The sequence below is a fragment of the Accipiter gentilis genome, unplaced genomic scaffold (assembly GCF_929443795.1).
Source record: "Accipiter gentilis unplaced genomic scaffold, bAccGen1.1, whole genome shotgun sequence".
Classification (NCBI taxonomy): Eukaryota; Metazoa; Chordata; class Aves; order Accipitriformes; family Accipitridae; genus Astur; species Astur gentilis.
The window spans coordinates 2,662,981-2,684,937 of record NW_026060824.1 but is presented as its reverse complement, the minus strand read 5'-3'; the positions used below and the strand labels follow the sequence as shown (position 1 = coordinate 2,684,937).

At 48.0% G+C, this 21,957-nt stretch overlaps 1 protein-coding gene across 1 annotated transcript; it reads left to right on the top strand.

The window, feature by feature from the left end:
- Window positions 1-6,248: 6,248 nt before the first annotated feature.
- On the top strand, window positions 6,249-15,241 carry LOC126036884 (olfactory receptor 14C36-like; the record flags this gene model as incomplete). Its single annotated transcript, XM_049797099.1, has 2 exons — window positions 6,249-6,890; window positions 15,071-15,241. Coding segments are annotated over 2 exons (813 nt in total), but the record flags the coding sequence as incomplete, so codon positions are not given.
- Between the last annotated feature and the right edge of the window lie 6,716 nt (window positions 15,242-21,957).

Below are 21,957 nucleotides of genomic sequence, written 5' to 3'. Positions count from 1 at the left end.
GGCAGCACCTTGGAAGTATTTGGGGTGGCACATAGATGCTAGCAATGTTAAACCTCAGAAGGTTCAAATAACATGAGAAATTTCAATGTTACATGATGTCCAGAAGCTTGTGGGAGATATCCAGTGGGTGCGGAATCTTTGCGGTATCACTAATGGCGATATGACCCCTCTGGTAGAACTATTGGGTATGAGAACACTGTGCAGATGAGAAACGGAAAATGGCAGAGCTGACCAATTGGTTGCAGCGCCATGGGAGCCTCCTCCAGGGAATCGTTTTCAACAAAGCACGGCAATCACATGCGCTCTTGCACCAACCCGCTAGGATGTTAACAAAGCAATTTGACTTACCACTTACTGATGCCCAAGGTATCGTTAAAGCATGCCCTGATTGTCAAGAGGAGGGGCTCGGCTTGGGCCGTGGGGTTAACCGATGAGGTCTTTTGCCATTGCAGTTGTGGCAAATGGATGTCACACATGTCACGTGGTTTGGTGCAAAGCGTTCTGTGCATGTGTGTATTGATACCTATCCTGCTGCCATGTGGGCCACGGCATGAACTGGAGAAAAGGCCTTACGTATTGAATGACATCTTCATGCTTCTTTTGCAGTACTGGGTGTGCCTAAAGAAATTAAGACGGACAACGGCCCAGCCTATGGTTCTACATGATTTGCTCGATTTTGTAATTTGTGGGGAATTCATCACGGTACTGGTATTCCACATCTTCCCACAGGACAGGCTATTGTCGGATGGGCCGACCAAACCCTAAAAGAACATGCTGCAAAAACAAAAAGGGGGGAACCCAGGGCTTACTCCCAGAGGAACGATTGGCCAAAGACTTATTTGTGCTAAATTATCTTAGATTGACAGGTGATCACAAAGACCCACCAATGGTAGTGCATCATGTTCTTTTACAGGCAGAAAGGACGCAACAAAGTACAGGAATCATGGTAAAGTATAAGGACCCAGAATCCGGGAAATGGTGTGGATCAGCAGAAGTAAAACTTACTGGGAGATCCTGGCTAAGTGGGTCAAGCCATGGCTTCGCACTGATGCTGGACCCGGAATTGTCCCAATGGCGACTGGCACGGCACCGGCGGGTGCTGAAGCCACTGATCCGACAGATTCTAACTAATAGAGTATTACTAGCGGACACTGAGTCCTTCAGAGAGGTTTTTAGAACAGCGTGCCTTATTGTATATAGAACTTGCTTTAGGTAAAAAGTGTGTTAAGCATAATTTGATTAAACATAGCGTGATTACGGGAAGACAGTGTGGGGTAAATGTAAAAGTTAGTTAAAGCCAAAATTAGGGGTAAGGTCTATTTCCATTAATAACCTGGGAACGAGTTTGATTGTGTTTCCACAGATACAGGCCCACGACGGACTCCTGTTCGATTTGCATGACCATCATCATCTGGAGCATCATAGATGATGTGGCAATATGAATACCACCTCAGCCAAAAACTAATGTATAGGTCACCTTGGCTAACATAACAGGTCAAGATTCTCTGCGCATCGCAACTGTATCGTAAAGCCCACGAACCAATAGACAAGATGGCTATGACTCGTGCAGCGCGCCTGGCCAGCGAGCGCATGCGTCATAGATTGCAACCGAGGCGGACTTTTGGCACCCGCTGGCCACGTGTGCTAAAACCCGTTTCTCTGCAAATGTATAAATACCGGGATTTTCCGAAGAGCATCGGGCTGGTGTACGGTGAGGCCGTCGTTGCCTCTGTGGGGACGCCCACGGAAAGCTGGCACCTACCGATTGCTGGGCTGAGTTCGTGGAGCAAGATGGCACAAGAATGTATGGATGGTTCATTTTCCTCATAGTCCTCATGGTCTGGGTCATTAGGGGTAACAGGTTGGCTCAAAGAATTATGGGCATTATTGTAGTTACTGTGATTTTAGCTATTGTAATAATTTTACCTTGTTCAGCTTGTTAAGGAAAATGGCATCCCAAGTTATTAAGCAAGCCTGGATTGCTCAAAAACAAAAAGAGGGAGAAAGATTTAAACGGAGACCTACAGTGGATTCGACCTTGTGGTATTACAAATACAGACTTACAGCCGCTGCTGGATTTATTGAGGGGCAGCAACAGCTTACCTTCTACAAGACAACTAAGTGCACCGGGACGGCAAGCCTTGACAGCAATTGGACAAAAAAAATCACATCATCCATGTCTGGCAGATACGTTCCTGATTTAACCATAAAGTTGAAACCTTATGCTGAGATTGATATGGAACACACTGACTGTAGTAAGCAGCATGACAGTGACACCGGTGATTGATCCACATCGGTTAACGCCATGGGACAGTAAGAATGTTTGGGTGTCACTAGCTAAAGCTATTAATCAAACCTCTTTTTCTGTGCTTATGTATTTTATTAGGTATAATGTTGTTTCTACTGTGTTTAATTAATTGTGTTCATAGATCTTTGCAAAGGGCAACACAGCAGGTGTTAAAATTTTACCTCAATCTATACACAAACAGATAAATTGGCTGAAGAAACATACACAAAGATCCAGCAAGAAACTAAATGGTTTGATGGGGTGTTACAATCAATATTCGGCGGAATAACACCATGGCTAATGGCATGGATTAAAGAAGCCTTACGGTGGTTGCGTATATTGATATTAATCTGTGTAATAGTTAGAATTGTGTATGGGCGCATGATAAAAGGAGTCTCAAAGCTGACACACCAAGCTCTACTCGCACAAAAAGAAAAAAGGGGGAATTGTTGGGAATTGGCTTGATGAAAAAGGACATGGGTCTATAGAAAAGTTGTGCGAGCAGAGTTCTGTGTGAAAGAATGTCAGTTTGAGCGGCAAGATTAGGCGTTGGCCGAAAATAGCTGGCCTTACTGATATCAGGAGAAAAACAACAGCTGGTCTTGCTGTTATCAGGAGAAAGACAGGGACGGCGTGACCTTGGCATAACTTCACAAGTAACTTTTGAAGAAGTTCCCATGAGAAAGTTATGGAACACGCATAGCTGCAAATCACAAGTGGGTGTGTTTTAGTAATGAATAAACATTAGCAATGTACCAATCATATTAGGACTAGTAGGCATAATTATCGCAAACTGTATAAACATGAGCTATCCATGCAAATAAAGTTGAATCACTTCTATCACTCATATTGGGTCAACTTATGTGCATTCCTCCGCCGCTCCAACAGTACTTGACTGCAGTCGTTCATATGAATACCTGTATCAAGTGCCATGAAGATAAGGAGTAGGAGAAGGTACTTTTGGCCTTTAGTTGGGCATAAGCTGCCCTGTCACTTGGCCAAGGCAATTTCCCACCAGAATCATACAGGATTCCCAAGAGGTTGCCCTGTGTCAATGAACTTCTCCATTACACTTTGCTGTTACCTACTTGTATCTTGGACCATCTCTGGCAGTTCAAATGTCACCAGGTATTTCTGTCTGAACACCTGACTCCTGCCTTTGCTCTCTATTATTTCAGATGGGAGCTGAGACAAGGAGCTCACATGCAGGTGTCCATTTTGCTCACACCTGAACTGAGGCAAGAGGAATCCCACCTCCTGTGGCTTTGTAGTGTGCATGGGAGGGAGTTGAACCTCCTTCAAATGCCCTCAGTAGAAATGCAGGATGAGATGCCTCCATTGACCCATGGATCCCTTCCCTCAGCAGGGGTAAAGGAGATCCCTGTCTGCCTCTCTCTGGGTATCCTGTCGAACAATACAACCAAAAAATGTGGCATGTACATGTAACTTTGAGAGGAGAATTTTATTTCAGGAAAGAAGTGTCTCTCCCTAGATGAGGTAGGCAACACCAGTGTTTGCTTCAGCCTGTTTCCCAGCAGGTTCCCCTGGAGACCCAGGGACACCAGGAGGGAGCCCAGAGGGGGCAGAGAAAGGGCTGCCTTGGGCTGGTCCTCTGCTGCTGAGCTGGGCTGGGCTCCTGGGCTGGAGGGAGCTCATGGCAAGCAGGCAGCACTGCCGAGAGACAGCTCTGCCCAGGAGCAGCTCCTCTGCAAAGCACAGGCACCGAGGTGAGAGAAGTGAGGCAGAGAGAGCTGTTAAATGCATTGTGGGGTGGGAGGAGAGAGGAGAGCTGACCTGGAGAAAAAAACCTCACAGCCCTTAACAGGGTAAGTGTCTTGATGCAGGGCAATGCGGCTGTGATTTGTGGAATGATTTCCTAAAGCTGGAGAATCCCACAGCCTATGAGATCTGTCAGGAGGACTCTCACAGTTTCTGCAGAGCAGAGAAAAATGACGTGCTTTGGAGCACAGCTTCCCTGCTGCACCCTCAGAGGGACAGGGCATGTCAGCTGCCTTCACCCGGGGATGGCTGCAGAGTGTGAAGGTGGGTGTGCAGCCAGGAGTGCCCAGGGCTGTCCTTCTGAGCAGGGTCCTTGCGGCCAGGGGGCTGTGTGCTGGGGCAGGGACTCTGCCGCTGGTCAAAGTACTCTGCCTTCCTGGGGAACTCCAGCAGCAGAGTGGGGAGAAGCTGTGGGTGGAAGAAGCATCTCGCAGCAGGGCAGGGTCCTTCTGCTGACAAGAGGGTGGTGTGTGGATCAGGGCTGCTCACAGCTCCAGATCACCCCCAGGACATTTCTGAGGGCACTTTTCAAGGGGAAGAACAAACCAGGGATTGGTATAAAGTTAAGGAGCTTTCCAGAGTCTGTGTTTTCTGCGTCCTAGTTTTTGGGAATTTTCAGGAGAAAAGCAGGATTTTTCATGCTTGAATAAGTTCCTGAGACTCCTGAGCTATAACTCTGAGGGACCAGTAAGTCTGATAGGAGCCTCCTGAAGTAGAGCACAGGGACTGAGAACAATTGCCTGGCTGTGCTGGTGTCTGGGAGGTGGCATGCACAACTAGGCGAGGGTTACTCTTCCCTGAGACTTCAGCTGCCTTTCCCCTTGCCTCTCTGAACCAATCAATCACTGCTTTTTTCCTTGGTTCTCCACTTGTCTGTGTTACTGTTATCTTGTTCCTGCTGTCAGGTTCTCTGGGGTGGGAGTTTCAGCTGCAGAGTCACACACTGATCTTGTGGGTCCTCCCATGCAGCTGTGTCCATGGGAACAAGTGTCCCAGCTTTCCTATCATCTGAGGGGTTATGCTCAGTGCTGTCTGTGGGGCTGGGGAATGAGCTGATTCTCCCTTACAGAGATGCCATCACATCAGGTCACTTGCCTGTCACCTCCGAGTGTCCTTCCAAGCTGTTAGCTGCCCTGCAGGATGCAAACCTGTCTCCTAGCAGCATTCTGTGATCTGAAAGCCCCATGGAGAAGCACAGAGATGCTATGACTGAGGAAATGCTCTTGGGCTGGTGAAATGAGCCCAGTGTGTCCTTAGCTAGAAGCAGGGTGCTGAGACTTTGAGAAATGGGGAGACATTTGGTGGTCTGCAGTGGACGTCTCTGCTTTTAGCAGTGTCTGGTGGCTTTTCAGGGTACAATATGGGAGTGTGATTAACGTCCATCTTAGAAACGTGCAAGCACAGTGAAAGTGGGAACTAGACAGAAGGACAGAGCAGCTCCCCCTCTCTCTGCACTAAGCCACAGGCAATCCTCTTGAGTTGCCTGGCCCATGCTGTTCTCCCAGAGTTCAGCAGAAATGCTGAAGCTTCCCGAGATCAAAGAAAACTCCCCAGGGGTGATGTGGGCAGCTGTAAAAAAACCTAGAACTCTTAAACTACTTTTAACTTCCTGGTTCCTTAGCACTGAGAGTGCAGATGCTGACAAACTCTTCTGTGTTAGGAGGGGTTTCAGCTGACAAAGTCAGACACCAGACTGGCCCTTTCCCCCACCGATCCCATGAACCCACTGCTGCAGAGCAGGGCTGACTTTTCAAGAGCCCATGGGCAGAGGCCCTGCTCTTCATTGCATACTCGGCCAGCACCAAGCTGGGCTCCAGCCACAGACCTGAAGGAAGGTCTCCTAGAAAAGGAAAAGGGTCTGTGTGTGTATAAAAATGGGAGGGTCTATGGAAAATGGCTTTGGTATTGCTCAGAGAATAATGCCCTGACTCTTCACTGTCTTTTTTCTACTTTGAGAGCACCCCATGCACAGAGGAAGCAGATGTCCAACAGCAGCTCCATCACTCAGTTCCTCCTCCTGGCTTTTGCAGACACGCGGGAGCTGCAGCTCTTGCACTTCTGGCTCTTCCTGGGCATCTACCTGGCTGCCCTGTTGGCCAACACCCTCATCATCACCACTGTAGCCTGTGACCACCGCCTTCATGCACCCATGAACTTCTTCCTCCTCAATCTCTCCCTCCTTGACCTGGGCTCCATCTCCACCACTGTCCCCAAAGCTATGGCCAACTCCCTCTGGGACACCAGGGCCATCTCCTATGCAGGATGTGCTGCACAGGTCTTTCTGTTTGTCTTTTTGATGTCAGCAGAGTATTTTCTTCTCACTGTCATGGCCTACGACCGCTACATCGCCATCTGCAAACCCCTGCACTACGGGACCCTCCTGGGCAACAGAGCTTGTGTCCACATGGCAGCAGCTGCCTGGGGCAGTGGGTTCCTCTATGCTGTGCTGCACACTGCCAATACATTATCACTACCTCTCTGCCGAGGCAATGCTGTGGACCAGTTCTTCTGCGAAATCCCCCAGATCCTCAAGCTCGCCTGCTCAGATGCCTACCTCAGGGAAGCTGGGGTACTTGTAGTTGCTGTCTGTTTAGCTGTTGGTTGTTTTGTTTTCATTGTGCTGTCCTATGTGCAGATCTTCAGGGCTGTGCTGAGGATCCCCTCTGAGCAGGGCCGGCACAAAGCCATTTCCACCTGCCTCCCTCACCTCGCCGTGGTCTCCTTGTTTGTAAGCACTGCTGTGATTGCTTACCTGAAGCCCCCCTCCATCTCCTCCCCATCCCTGGACCTGCTGGTGGCATTACTATACTCAGTGGTGCCTCCAGTCTTGAACCCCCTCATCTACAGCATGAGAAACCATGAGATCAAGGATGCCCTGAGAAAACTAATCACTGGGTACCTTTGAGAAGGAATAAACTACATGTTGTCTTTTGCATATTACTCATAATATATCTCATTACAGGCCCAGCCCCTTCTGGTGTTTCTTTTATGAATATTTTGGATTTCATGCCTTCTTTAATTCTTTTGGTTTGGGGATTTTTTTGTTTGTTTTGTTTTATTTTACTTTTCTGAATGCTTTCCACAAAGAAATGTCTTACTTCTTCTGGTTTCTAATTCACAATATATCCAGCTTTTTTGTGACCCGGAGGCTGTGCAAATGAAGAGCCATACCCTCTGTGTATTTAACCAAAATAAAGGGCCCTGCAGTGACTTGTTTTTCTGAGACCCTTCCTCGAAGACCTTCTCTGCAGCTGCAGCGATCCGTGCCCGTGTCCAGAGAGGAAGAAGAAAGGAGTCCCGGCACAGCAGCACTGCCAGGGAGCACCAGCGCTTGGACTTCCCACTTCCATGCTTTCCTTCTGAAACCTTTGGTTGGTGGAAGACCTCTGTGCTCTTCAAGCATGGCTGGAGTCCTGCTGTGGGGCAGGCCTGTGACCGCAGGCAAAGACAGGCAGTGGGCACTTGTGTGACACAGCTGGCCTCCACTGCAGCAGTTCCATCATACAAGGGGGTCTTCTCAGGCTTTGTGCCTCGGATGCCCCCATGTTCTGAGCTCACCCCTCTCCACCCCCGAGGAGCTGCTCTACCCTTCAGAGGGTCTGGGGCGTTGGGGTGAGTGCCCAGAGCTCTGCCGCACCCTGTGGTGGGCACTGCTGTGGGGCCATGTCACACTGGGCTGCACTGGGCAGAGGGAGGTTAAGGGAAGTGGCGAGACTTTAGAGGGAGCTCTGCTGGGCTGTAAAGTGCCTGGGAGATAAAAATATCAGTGTATAGCTTGTAGTGTGTGAATATGCAGGGTGAGGACTGACACCGACGTTTTCTGGTGCAGAGGAAGGGCTTGTGGAAAGCATGGAAGACATGCAGCCGGTGCAGAGGAGAGGAGGCCTTTCTGTGCCCTTGGTGGTGTGGACAGACAGGAAAGGTGCCTCAGGGTTTTTGTCACCCCCAGCATATCTTTTTGGCCATTTCCAGCACTTGCCGGTCACTCCAGGTTTACAGTTGAATTTTGCTGTGAGGCCTTTTCCATCTTTCTGGTGGTCCAAGAGCTGGTTTGGGGGAATGGGCAGCCCTGCCCAGTCCTGCTCCTTCCCCATACCCTAGCAGACCCTGGAGCAGAGCTGTCTGCAAAGCTCCACACGGGACAATGTTGTGGCAAGGCAGGGGTTGGGTGCTGGGTAGCTGCAAAAGTAGGAGGGTCATGGGGGAACTGTTTTCTGAAGGCCATCATAGGGCTCACAATGGGGGGAAGTTTCCCACCCCTGACTCTACCCTCTCCCGCGCTGCACCTACACATTGTGGCTGTGGGACCATGTACGGGCAGTGGGGCTGAGCCAGCACAGGGACACGCCGCTGACAGGGGCCACGAAGCAGCTGCCAGGAGGTGTCAGCAAGGACAGGTAGAAACCAGGAATTTCTATTGCCTTTGTTGTGGAGGTATGTGCGTAGGTAAAGAAAAGCTTACCTGGAGATGCTGGTTGCAAGGGAAGTCAAAAGCAAACAGAAGACCTTTGGTCACTTCTGAGAGACCAAGGCTGAACAAGGGAAATGCAGGGCTGCTGCTGAAGGGGAAGGTGATATAAGGACAGCAGATGCAGCTGGGGCTGAAGGAATGAATGCCTGCTGTGCCTGAGTCTTTACTGAAATGGTCTCCAGGCCCCTGTGCTCAGGGAAAGGCTCCAAGGCAGAAGAGAGCATGCATTGGCATGAAAGTCAGGAAGTCCCACAAGGACTGATGCCAGTTTCTGCCCCTACAGGGGACTAATCCTGGCAATGGCACAAGCTGGGGTCTGCCTGTCTGGAAGGAGGCCTTTTGGAAAGGTCTTGGTGGACAGCGGGATGGACAGGATGCAGCCATGTGCCTTGGAAGCAAGGAAGGACAGGAGCACCCTGGGCTATATCAGTGGGAGCATGGCCAGGTGATTGTGGGAAGAGATTCTACAGAACACTGTGTCCAGATTTCAGATCCCAAAATAGGAAAGATGTTAGCAAGCTGGATCCACTTTAGCGAAGGGTCCTCATAATGGTCCGAGGCAGGAAGACTTTACCTGTGAGGAGAAGCTGAAGGAGCTGGGCTTGTCCAGCCTGGAGAAAGGAAGATCTTGGGTGAAACATGTAGCAGCATTGCAGTGTTCACAGGAAGACTGAGTCAGGCTTGTGTCCATGGTACAAGATACAAGGACAAGAGGCACTGGGCTGAAAGAAGGGCATTAGTGCACATATAGAGAAATACATATCCAACATGAGGATAGTCAAATGCTGGAATCTGTTTCCCAGGGAGTTTGTGCCAGCTCTATCCCAGAAAGTGACTAAGCATTTCTGGATAAACCCCTGAGTAATCTGGTCCAGTCCTGCTTTGTGCAGAATGTTGGTCAGGAAACTTCCGTATTCGCTTCCACCCTGAATGATGCTGCCCTTCCTTCCCCTTCATGCTTTCGAATAAGCGAGAGCTCTCAGTGTCTCCCTGGCCACAGAAATAAATCTCTTCAGGTGCAGGCCTGCTTTTCGTGTGCCCCCATACATACAGCTCTGACCATATCAGGAATTCTTCGGTAGGTGTTTTTTGTGATTTCCCCAGTACTATCAGTATCTATTTAAAAAAACACTGAAAATTTAAGGCATTTATCTTTCAAAACACAAACATATGCAACTTCTCCTATCTTTGGTAGGAGACTTGAAGTGTTGGCAGCGGGGTAGCGGGGCATCCTGTTGAAGTGAAATAAGTTGAGTTTTGATTTTGAGGTGGCAGAAGGAGGACATGTATTTCAGAGCTGGCATAGAGAGAGAAAGAGAAGATTCAAGCACGTGTGGAGCTGTGATAGCTTGGATGCGAGAGAGGCGTGATGGTGGTACTTGAAGGCAGACAGGTTGTCAGGCACTCATGGGCATTGGCTAATCCTTGTTTAACCACAGCTGTGTGGTTGAAGCAACAGCCAGTAAGGACAAAATGGTATCAGTATGGCTTGGGAGATCCCAATGCCCGAGTGGGTTGGGGAAAGGGGGACGTAGCTAATGTCTGTCTGGGGGGATCCTTATCCTCTCCACCCTGGCTGCTGTCTCTTCCATTGAGGCCCATGAGAAGACACCAGGTTCTTATAGTCCCAGGGCATTGTTGGCTCTTCACCTTCCCTCTGTTGATCTTGTCCTGCACTCGGCATTGCACACCCGCCACATCCCACTGCTCCCCAGAAGAGCCACAAGCATCCCATGAGGTAATGGGTCCCCTTTCCCAGAGGATGGGGGTCAGGGTTTGGCTGTCCCGCTTGGTGAAACACAACAAGGGTTTTCACAGCCACATTCCACGCATGATTTTCCACCTCTAAGCAGTGCCTCTGACTTCCTGCTTCACCAGCCCCCAGGCACAGTCCCTTCTCTGATCATTCCCTCCATGGCCTTTTCAGGGATGGCCCTCACTGGAGCCCACTAACACACTCGGAAACTTGGAGGCTTGCTGCTGACTTCTAATTCTCCAGGGGTGTCTTCAGTCTTTCAGGATCTGCAGTTCAGGAAGTCAGCACCAGAGGGCTCATTAACATGCAAAACACCCTAACATGTCCAGTCGCTGTGCATCATTTTCCTTTAAGTCTTCAATTCTGATGTGGTTAATTAGAGCAGTTTCAGGAGTGTAATCAAAGTGAAATGATATGAACACTAAACAACACCAAAAAGAAAGGGTTTCTTTTTTTCCACGTTATTTTTCTGCTTATACATGAATTGATATCAGCAAACTCTAACTGATATTGATCCTGTGCATATCCTAAAGCAGTCTGAATAGATGTGAAAAGCCTGAGCCTTCATGTTCCACAACCTATGGTCAGTCTTCATCCCTACCCCCAACCTACCATGTCTCTCATCAGCCACCTGGGACTTGGAGCAGCCCTGTTCCAATCTGAGCTTTTGCCACTGAAGGCTGCAGCTGTGTGTTTCAGCCTGTTGGCACCAATTCCCAGCTGTTTTACTTGGAGAATGAGTGACACACAGACACAAAAGGCTGTTTCTTAACTGCCAACAAGCAAAACCAAAAGAAGGCATAGTTCAGTAAAAACTAAAAGCCATTCCTCAGCTAAGTATTAAGTCCACATTACCTCCACTGAAACCTGCTTCCTACAGAGAAAGAACTTAGACCAACAGGAAACACATTTTTTGTTTAGTCACAGATGCCAGGACCTCCCCAAAAGTTCCCTGTCCTTGAATTTTTTTGTTTGTTTGTCCATATTCGCTCTTTTGCAGACAGCGTGTCACACACTGAAGTCACGAGCTCCCTCAAGGCTCAGAGGAAAGCAAAGAGACAAAGGGAATGAAAAGCTCCCTTCTGAACAGCCAAATCTGCACCATCCCACCTCGACATATCTGGGTTATAGGCATGTCTTCAATCAGACTCTGCATCATCTAGACACACTTGTTTTTCATTCACTGCTTGGAAAATTACAGGTGACTCCCTTGTAGGTGAAGGCAGGGATGAGAGTGATCACCTCTAAAACTAGACACCTTGGGTGCAATTGCCCAGGCTTCCCTTTCCAGTCAAGGGAGAGAAATCACTTGTCTCAGCCAAGAGGCTTTGATGCAACCTGCCTGTCCACCAGCTCATGCTCCAGGTGTTCTGCCATTGGTCCTGCCTCACGTTTCTCTGTTCCATGAGAGGTCTTCAGCTACCTCAGGGTATCTTGCAGGCAGTGGCCACCCCCATGTCAGCAACTGCATCAACCCGTGAGTGGAGATGATAGGTAGATGTTGAAACATATGCAGAAAAGTGCTTGGTGTAATAAGTGTGTAAGAAGTCATCATTTTCAGAGTTTTGAGAGTTTTCTATAAATCCTCATCGTTGTTTTCTCTATTGTCCATTGGTGTGGAAGAGCAAGCTGATTACCCTTTCTCTCCCTCTACATAAATCTAGATTTATACAGTCATTTCTGAAATGCATTACCTATGAAGACACTGAATGGTGCAGCTGTTCTGAGGACAAGTTTATATTAAAACATTTGACATCTGCATTTTATATCTAAACAGAGCTGAGAGCAATGGAGGTTGGGTACAGTCCACTTTATTTCTTTGCTATCAAGCAATGTCCAAAATTGGTAGCACTTACCACCTATCATCCCTTTTTTGAGGTGGCCAGATCACTATGGGCTCTACAGCGGCATAACATCATGGCCCTCCAAGTGCCAGACCCCAGCTGATACACCACAGAGGCCCAGAGCGCAGCCGATGAAAAGAAATGCCATTCCTATTTGATAACCTGATAAACTTCTCCAATGCAATGGCTGCCTTGGTAGATGAGTAAGGCTTTTGACACTGTCTCCCATAAAATCCTATAGAGAAGCTGCTGAAGCAGATACTGGATGAGCAGACAGTGAGGTGGATTGCAAAACTGGCTGAATGGCCGGCCCACAGAATGGTGATCAGTGGCACGAGGTCTCCGTGGAGGCAGGTTACCAGTGGTGCACTGAAGGGGTCAATACTGGGTCCAGTCCTGTCCCTTTAAACCTCTACTGTAGTTTTGAGGTCCTGTGATACTCTTTCAGTAAAATCAGTGCTGCCGGGCACCTCTCTGAAGTGTCAGTGCCCATGAATCAGCAGGCATTCTCCATCTCCTAGGCATGCACACAACATGGAAAAATCTCTTTCATCCCTGACTTGCAGAAGAGGGGTCTTCCTTCCTGACATCTTCCCAAGACACACCTCCTCCTCTTCCCCATCCACAGACATCCACTGCTTTCCATGTCTGGCCTCAGAGAGGGTTTCAGGATTTGCTAAAGCCATGTGCCACCTCCTTGTTTCTCACTGACATCCCTCAACCCTCTCTCTGAGCCCTACATATAGCCAATCACTGCTGCTCAGAGCCACTCACTCTTCAGAAGAGGCCTTGAGATTCTTACATATTCTTGGTGCTTATTAACTATCTTCCTGAATCCCTCCAGAGCTCATGGCAAATGTTGTTGTCTACAACAGGGCCTTTATGCCCATCTTTTATGAAATCATTCTCTTTTTAAGATCTTCTTTGCAGAAAGAGTAGTTACAGAAAAACACCAAATACAGAAAAACAGAGTCTGAGTAAAGTGCCAGTAAGAAGCAGCTGAGCAACACCCAAAGCTCTGGCTTCCTGGCAAGGAGTCTCTCCTGTTTGTCACCTCTTCTCATGAAAGGAACAGGAAAACTGTCCATCTCACAGAGCTCTGCAGAAGGAAGTTGGAGCTGTGCGTTGTGTGAGATGATACAAGGAGGATCAGCAGGTAGAGAAGACTTTTGTAGGGAAGGCTTTATGAGGGAGCACCCTGACTTCACCCAGGTAAAAAAGAGACCAAGTAGTCCGCTGACATGATGGTTAGAAGTGTCCTGGGATAAAAGAGTGTGGATGAAAGAAGGTGGGAGAGATTTGGTTTGCAGAGCTTTGAGGTAGTACTTTCCGTGTCTGAGCAGCCTGAGGTTTGGAACCAAGGAAAAATATCAAAGCTCTCAAGGACATTTTGGAATTAGTGGAACTATCACTACTACCATTAACAAGACAGTGCTGAAAGAGAACTCCTTTGAATTCTCAAAGATGAACTAAAACTTTATAATTTTCTTTTTACTTGACAAAATAGCTATAAGTTCTCAGTGATGAGCCTCTGGTATGCAACTGTGAGAACAAGTGTCCATGATGGCACCTCCTGGCAGCTGCTTCATGGCCCCTGTCAGCGCTCTGTCCCTGTACTGGACCAGCCCTGCTGCCCATACATGGTCCCACAGCCCCACTCTGCAGGCACAGCATGGGCAAGGGTAGAGTCAGGGGCAGGGAAAGTTCCCCCATTTGTGATCCCAATTGTTGAGGATTTCTTGGCTGCGCAAAGGCATGTGAGCAATCCAGCCTTTAGCTGGGAATGAAGCATAAGTTTACAAAGTGCTGAAGCAGACAAGGACGCTGTGCCCTTGTACACTGGGAAAAAGGAAGATAAGAAGAGCCTGACAAACAACACCTGGATGCTGAAGAATGAGATAAGTAACTGCTGGACACCTTGTGAAGAAGCTTGCACAGCCAATAGAGAATAAGGTAGTGTCACGTGAAACGGGGTATTGTACCAATCAGAGTATTGTATAAGGCGCGTGGACAAGTCAGTCTTGTCAAGACATCTGAACAGTAAACGAGCAAGATGTTAACTCATACTGAGTGTGATTCTTGACTCCCGCTGTTCTTCCCGACATTTGGCACCCGAACAGGGACCCTCAAATCTGTTATAACTGGGCCAAGATCAGACGGAGGGCTTCTCAAATCTTCTCACAAGACTCGGCGGAGCAGACGGAGGTGGGAGGAGTGGAGCAGGAGGCATCTGCGAGAATTTGGCCAGAAAGCTGGATCCAACTGCGTGCACCAGTTTGGACCTGCATCGGTAAGACCGCTTTTATTTACTTTGGATCGAGAAGCGGCACTCACACTGTTAATGGAAATTCTCGCAAAGCGAGAGGCCAGTGTGAGCACACGAAAGCTCCAAGAGCTCTGTCATTGGGGAAAAGAGAGAGGATGTTTTAAGACTCCTGAGACTATGTTCAGTGTCACAGAGTGGCGTGAACTGGGAGATAAATTGTGGGATGAGACGATTAAGGGGAGTCGTACCACAAAAGCTTTCGGACAGACTTGGCGAGAAGTAATGAATCACCTTCTACAAATGGTAGCAGAAAAAAAAATGGCCTAGGCTGCCTCCACAATGTTGGGCACTGAGACTACTATTCCTGAGTCCACACGTATTTTCAACTTGGAAACCACGAAAACCGCTAGAGGGGTTGTTGCCCCTATGAAAGCGTCAGCTACTGAGCTTTTAAGTAATTCACCTGGCGACCCGGAAACAGGACAGTGCGATCCTAAACAAGGGAGTGCCAATTGCGGCCTGAGGGAATCTCAGCCCCGATCAGTATCGGCAATAGACACTGAGCCTTCCTCCTCTGAGTACGAGGGAAGCCCGGGAGACGATCAAGAACCGCCGCGTTTCTCCCCTCCCTCCTCCCCCCTCTTTCCGCCCCCCCGCCTCCTTGCAGCGGCGCATGTCAGCTGGCCATGGAATGGCCACCGCCAGCTGCGGCCACGGCCAGCCCTGGGCAGAACCACCTGCGCCCCCGCCACCGCCCTTTAATCCATCCTGCCTCTCGGAACCACAGATGGTGAAACCAACAGCACCAGCTGCGCAGAAGGATGACTCATACTCCTGACTTGCACGATCACTTCAGAAACTGCAGATATCTGACTCCGTCCCTGTGAGAGATGTACAAATCACGGCTGCTGGGGGGGTAACAATGCGACCCGCTGCTCCACAAAGCCGATGGCATGCACTTCTCCAAGATGATATCTTAGAAGGGGATTGGGAAGCTGCCTCTGCAGTAGCATGCCCCGTTGTGGTAACACGATTGCCAAATGGCCGGCCAGGGGCAGAATGGAAGCCATTTGATTGGAAACTCATGCAGCGAGTTTGGGCTACAGTTACTCAATATGGGTTATTCTCCGAAGCATCTAGACATTTGATAACATACGTGTTTGGGGCCAATGTAATGACCCCTAGCGATTGTATGTCTGTGGTGAGATTGATTTTATCCCCATCCCAGTATTTGTTGTGGGAAAAGGAGCGGGAACAACAATGCCAGCGAGTCGTGGCGATACTGCGAGCCGCCGGAGATCCCCTTCATGGGGTACAAATAGATATGCTTCTAGGCCAAGGGCCGTATGCGGACCCGAACATACAACTCACTTTTCTGACAGAAATGCATAACACTGCAGCAGATGCTGCCCGACAGGCATTGTTCCTCGTTCCCTATGAAAAGAGACCACCTTCTTTTACGAGCATTAAGCAAGGGGTGCAAGATCCCTATGGGAATTTTGTTAATCGTTTGGTGCAGGCATTAGAACGGGCTCCTGATTTAACCGATGAGATGAGGGCACAATTATTGCACATGTTAGCACATGAAAATGCCAACTCAAAGGCAAAATTTTTTTATCAACCTTACCTAAGGCTGCGCCGATAGAAGAGATGTTAGAGAGAGTATCCAATAGTGAGGTAGGGCAACAGGCTGCCTTTGCCACTGAAGCATTAAAGGAAACAGTGCAAGCGCAAACCAAAAGCCTTGGCAGCCACATTAAAACCTGTTTTAGCGAGTTCAAAGCCCTGTAGTCGAAATGGGAATGCACGACCACCAAACAATAATTGGGGGGTGTGTTACCGATGCAGACAGTCAGGACACATGCGTCGTGCCTGTCGCGCATCCATATGGTGTAAACGTAGCCAATCTGGAACACACTCTAGTATTGTTTGTAAGCAGTCGGGAAATGGGAAAATGAGCGTGGAGGGGAGCTGCGTGCAGACAACAATGGCAGCCCCACAAAGCTTGAACAATCAGACACAAGGGGGAGCCTGGGTGTTGACTTGGCAACAGCAATAGACGTTACATTAGTTAATAATCGGCCAGTCAAGATCCCTACGACCACTCATGGTCCTTTACATAGCTCGCATTACAAGCTAGGAGCCCTGTTAGTAGGGCGCTCATCCTCGGGGCTAAAAGGTATCCTAGTACTCCCAGGAATTATTGATGCAGATTTTACAGGCATAGTACAAATAGTTGCCTATACCTTATATCCACCATTGTTTATCCCTAGTGGTAGTAAAATTGCACAGCTTGTACCCTTGGCTAATCTCACCCAACAAATTACAGGAGAGACACAGATATTCCAGCCACTCAGAAGTAACTCTGGCTTTGGCTCAACGGGAGATATTGTATGTCTTACATTAAACATGTCACAATGGCCTGTCACGACGGTTACCTTATCAAGCAGCTCAGAAACTCTTAGATTAAAAGCCTTGCTAGACACAGGAGCCGATGTTACTATTGTTTCTATTAGAGTATGGCCTTCACACTGGCCGATGAAACCGAGCCTTAGCGGAGTGGATGGAATAGGAGGAACATCAACGGCAATGGTCAGTGCACAACCTGTCAAAATTAGTTCGGAAAAAAGGACAGCCACCCTATCAGTAATGATTTTACCTCTTCCTGACGGCGTAAATATGTTGATTGGCAGAGAGTGTATGACCCAGTGGGGGGTGATACTTACTACCCCCGATACGGTTGTCTGGCAGCGGCCCCTGCACGGCAGCCCCCCACCCTGAAATTGGCCTGGATTACGGATGAGCCTGTATGGGTGGAGCAGTGGCCGCTAAGCCAGGAATGGCTGCTTATAGCACATCAATTAATACAAGAGCAGTTAGCTGCACATCATATCAAACCCTCTACCAGCCCCTGGAATACTCCCGTTTTTGTCATACCAAAAAAATCGGGCAAGTATCGGCTGTTACATGATTTGCGCAAGGTTAATGAAAAGATGCAAGCCATGGGTGCCTTGCAACCAGGTTTGCCGTCTCCCTCGACGTTACCGGAACATTGGCCACTGTTAATAGTAGATTTGAAAGACTGTTTTTTCACCATACTCCTGCACCCGTCTGACACACAACGCTTTGCTTTTACATTACCTGCCACCAATAAGGATAGACCAGCCAAGCGCTATGAATGGGTTGTGCTCCCCCAGGGCATGAAAAATAGTCCAACAATGTGTCAACTTTTTGTTGCCTCAGCACTACTACCGTTAAGACAATTATGGCCTGCTGCGATGATTTATCATTACATGGATGATATCCTTGTAGCATGAGAACAACCATTTTCAGAGCTAGACTTGCAACAGCTATCCGCCGTTTTAAGAAAAGCTGGGTTGCAAGTGGCACCCAAAAAGGTACAGCGTCAAGCCCCTTGGAAGTATCTGGGATGGCAATAACAGACAGTATTATCACACCTCAGAAGGTTACAATTATGGCAGACATTCATACACTTACGGACGTTCCAGCCTTGATGGGTGATTTGCAGTGGATTTGACCCGTTACGGGCATTACAAATGATGACTTAGCTCCGTTACGCACATTACTTCGCGGTACTGATGCTGCACAGAGAATCCGTCTCACCACTGAACAGCAGGAGTGCGTTTGGCAATTGGGTGAAATGATTGCCTCACGGTGGGCTTCACGAACACGACTAGATATACCGATCCAATTATTAATTATCTCCTGGTCCCGCTCTATTTTTTCAGTCATCACGCAGTGGAAAAAACAAAAAGGGGAAGGAGGAGCGGTTAAAGAGAGACTTCGAATCTTAGAATGGGTATTTTTGGCCAGTCAACCCAGAACAAGTGTACAACCACGGCTGGAAGCAGTAGGAGAGGCTATCAAGAAAGGACGTACTAGGGTCCTAGCTATGACAGGTGCTGAACCAGATAGTATACATGTTCCTATGTCAGCAGCCAACTGGGAGTGGGCCTTGCGTCATTCCACTCCATTGCAATTGGCATTTCTGGATTATTCTGGCATTCTTTTGACCGATATGCCAACGGGCAAGAATGGTCACATGTTTGTAAACTATACATGGGTTCCAATACCTCGATGTTCAGAAATACCTGTTAAAAATGGTCTGACTGTATTCACCGATGCAGGGCGGGCCTCTCAACAAGCCGCGGCAACATGGTACAAAGGTGGACAGTGGCATGAACATATGATCGTTGCCCAGTCAAGTGACACCCTTCAAACATTAGAATTAGCAGCTGTATGTTGGACATTGACAAACTGGATGGCCATGCCACTAAACATAGTGACAGACTCTTTACATGTAGCCAGGGTGGTTCAGCGGATCGAGGATGCCTTTTTGCGGGAAATACAAAACCAACGACTTTTTAAGCTTTTTCAACACCTTCAAAGAGCCCTTATGCAAAGAACAGCACCATATGGTGTCATCCATATTCGTAGCCACAAATGGCAGGAGGGCCTTGGTGAAGGCAACCATCGAGCAGACCAACTAGTCAGTGTGTCTCGACTACGTGCTCCTTTGAATCAGTTTGAAGCTGCTAGAACAATTCTACCAGAATTCAAAAGGCCTGCACCACCAATTTAACATTTCCGTGAATGAAGCACAGGGTATAGTGTGTAGCTGTCCCCAGTGTAGCCACCACGGGCCAGGTCTTGGAATCAGAGTAAACCCTAGGGGACTAAAGGCCTTGGAATTATGGCAGATGGATGTTATTCATGTGCTTGAGTTTGGACGGTTAAAATATGTTTCAGTGGATACCTTTTCAAAGTTTGTATGGGCCACAGCTCAACCAGGAGAACGAGCTATACATGTGTGTCGACATTTAATTGCTTGTTTTGCGGTGATGGGTGTACCAGAGGCAATAAAACCAGACAATGGCCCAGCGTATAGCAGCAACAGCTTTCGACAATTTATGACAACCTGGGGAGTTGAGCATGAAACAGGTCTCCCCAACTCTCCAACAGGGCAGGTGATTGTAGAAAGAACGAAGAGAACATTGAAGGACTATCTGCACAAATATATGAGTTATACTGGCCCTAAAGAGTGTTTACATAAGGCATTATTTGTAATGAATCACTTATGTGTTCTGGGGGATAGTAATGAGCCACCAGCAATTGTACACAACACTTGTGCAAACACAGACCTTCCCAAATTGGATATGTCAGTATACTATCGTAATCCTAAAACGGGCATATGGGAGGGTCCTGCACCAGTAATGTTTAATGGCCATGGTTATATGTGTGTCTCTACTCCAACAGGACCACTGTGGGTGCCTAGCAAGTGGACGGCGTGAGTCCATCTGGCGGGGCAGGACCAGCAACCAAAGATGGAGAAAGATAAAGGTCTATGGTGGTTGATTGGATGGTTAGGGCTGCGTAGTATAACAAGCGGGAAAGTTTTAGACTTGTTTTCACGCAAATTACATGGTCCTAGAGAAAATGTGTGGGTATCCTTGGCACGAGCTCTTAATACAACCACCTTTTGTGCAAGCTTAGCCACTCCTAGTACCCCTTTTTTGACATGTTTGGTGGGTGTGCCATTGACTAGTGAGGCATGGGGGAATTTTGTAGATGCCGCAAACATTGCCCAGCTTGCTCTCAAACCCACCATGAGCAAGGCCATGGAGGATTATGATAAGTGGGATGGTAGACTTCCTATTGGACCAGAGCCACAAGAAATAGAATTATGGGACTCGCTAAATGCCAGTTTTTGCCTCTTTATAAATGCATCATCGCCCAACTGTCAAGAAGGCTCGCAAAAGGGATGTGTAGATAACATCACAGTAGCTACACGGGTTAGTCCGAGAGGTAGCGATAGTTTTTGGCAAAATGCTTGGTGTTCAGTCAAGTCTAGAAATAGCTCTAATCCTGCCCCAGGTACAAGATATCCCCGACAATTGCCCTCAGGTAATCGGGCATGGTCTGGAATACCCTCTGTCCCTGTAGGTGGTCCTTGTACCATTGGGAAATTAAGCTTGGCTCTCCCTCACCATCGCCTGAATAGTTCGCATCAAATTCGCTGGAAGCGCGATGTTGCCCAGACGTTGTCTAATAACTGTAATGATACAGTAAGCCTGTGGGGTCAATATGAGGTCTGGGCTGCCTCCTTCTTCACACCAGGAGTTGCAGCAGCGAAAGCACACAGTACCCTGGCTCGACTTGTCTGTTGGGTGATAAAGCAAGCGAATGGGACCAGTCAAGTGCTGTCTGCGCTCACAGAAGATCTTTCGGCAACGCAACATGTGGTATTGCAGAATCAGGCTGCTATCGGCTTTCTCTTATTAGCACACGGTCATGGTTGTGAAGATTTTGATGGACTCTGTTGTATAACCATAACAGACCACTCACGTTCTATTCATAAGGAAATACAAGGTTTGATAGAACACACAAAAAAGATCCAGCAAGATGTCGGATTTTTTGGGTTGGAAGCTTTGACAAATTGGTTAGGATTATCAGGTTGGTTTAAAGGGCTGCTACAATCTGGCCTTATCATTATTTTCATGGTATTAATTTGGCTTTGTTTAGTGGGATGTGTGATGTCTTGTATTAAGCAATTGATATTCCGCCTCACCAGCCAGGCTTGGTTAGTGCCAAAACAAAAAGGGGGAGTTGTGGAGAGTTGGTTGATAGAAAGAGGACATGGACTTCCCATGGGAACACATAACACAGGTTTGGAAATAGAATAAGAGTGTCCTTGAGCTCTCCCTGACATAAGTAAAACAAGAAACTTGGCATTAAGAAAATCCATTTTCATTAACAACCTGGGGGCGAGATTATGCTTGTGTTTCCACAGATGCAGGCCCACAATGGACTTCCGTTCGATCTGTACGACCATCATCATCTGGAACATCATAGATGGTGTGGCAATATGAATACCACGTCAGTCAAAAACTAACGTATAGGTCACCTTGGCTAACATAACAGGTCAAGATTCTCTGTGCATTGCAACCGCATCACAAAGCCCATGAACCAATAGACAAGATGGCTATGACTCGTGCAGCGCGCCTGGCCAGCGAGCGCATGCGTCATAGATTGCAACCGAGGCGGACTTTTGGCACCCGCTGGCCACGTGTGCTAAAACCTGTTCCTCTGCAAATGTATAAATACCTGGATATTCCCGATTGCTGAGGCCCGATTGCTGGGCTGAGTTTGCGGAGCAAGATGGCACAAGAATGTATGGATGGTTCATCTTCCTCATAGTCCTCATGGTCTGGGTCATTAGGGGTAACGGGTTGGCTCAAAGAATTATGGGCATTGTTGTAGATATTGTGATTTTAGCTATTGTAATAATTTTACCTTGTTCAGCTTATTAAGGAAAATGGCATCCCAAGTTATTAAGCAAGCCTGGACTACTCAAAAACAAAAAGGGGGAATTGTTGAGGATTTCTTGGCTGGGCGAAGGCATGTGAGCAATCCAGCCTTTAGCTGGGAACGAAGCATAAGTTTACAAAGTGCTGAAGCAGACAAGGATGCTGTGTCCCTGTACACTGGGAAAAAGGAAGATAAGAAGAGCCTGACAACACCTGGATGCTGAAG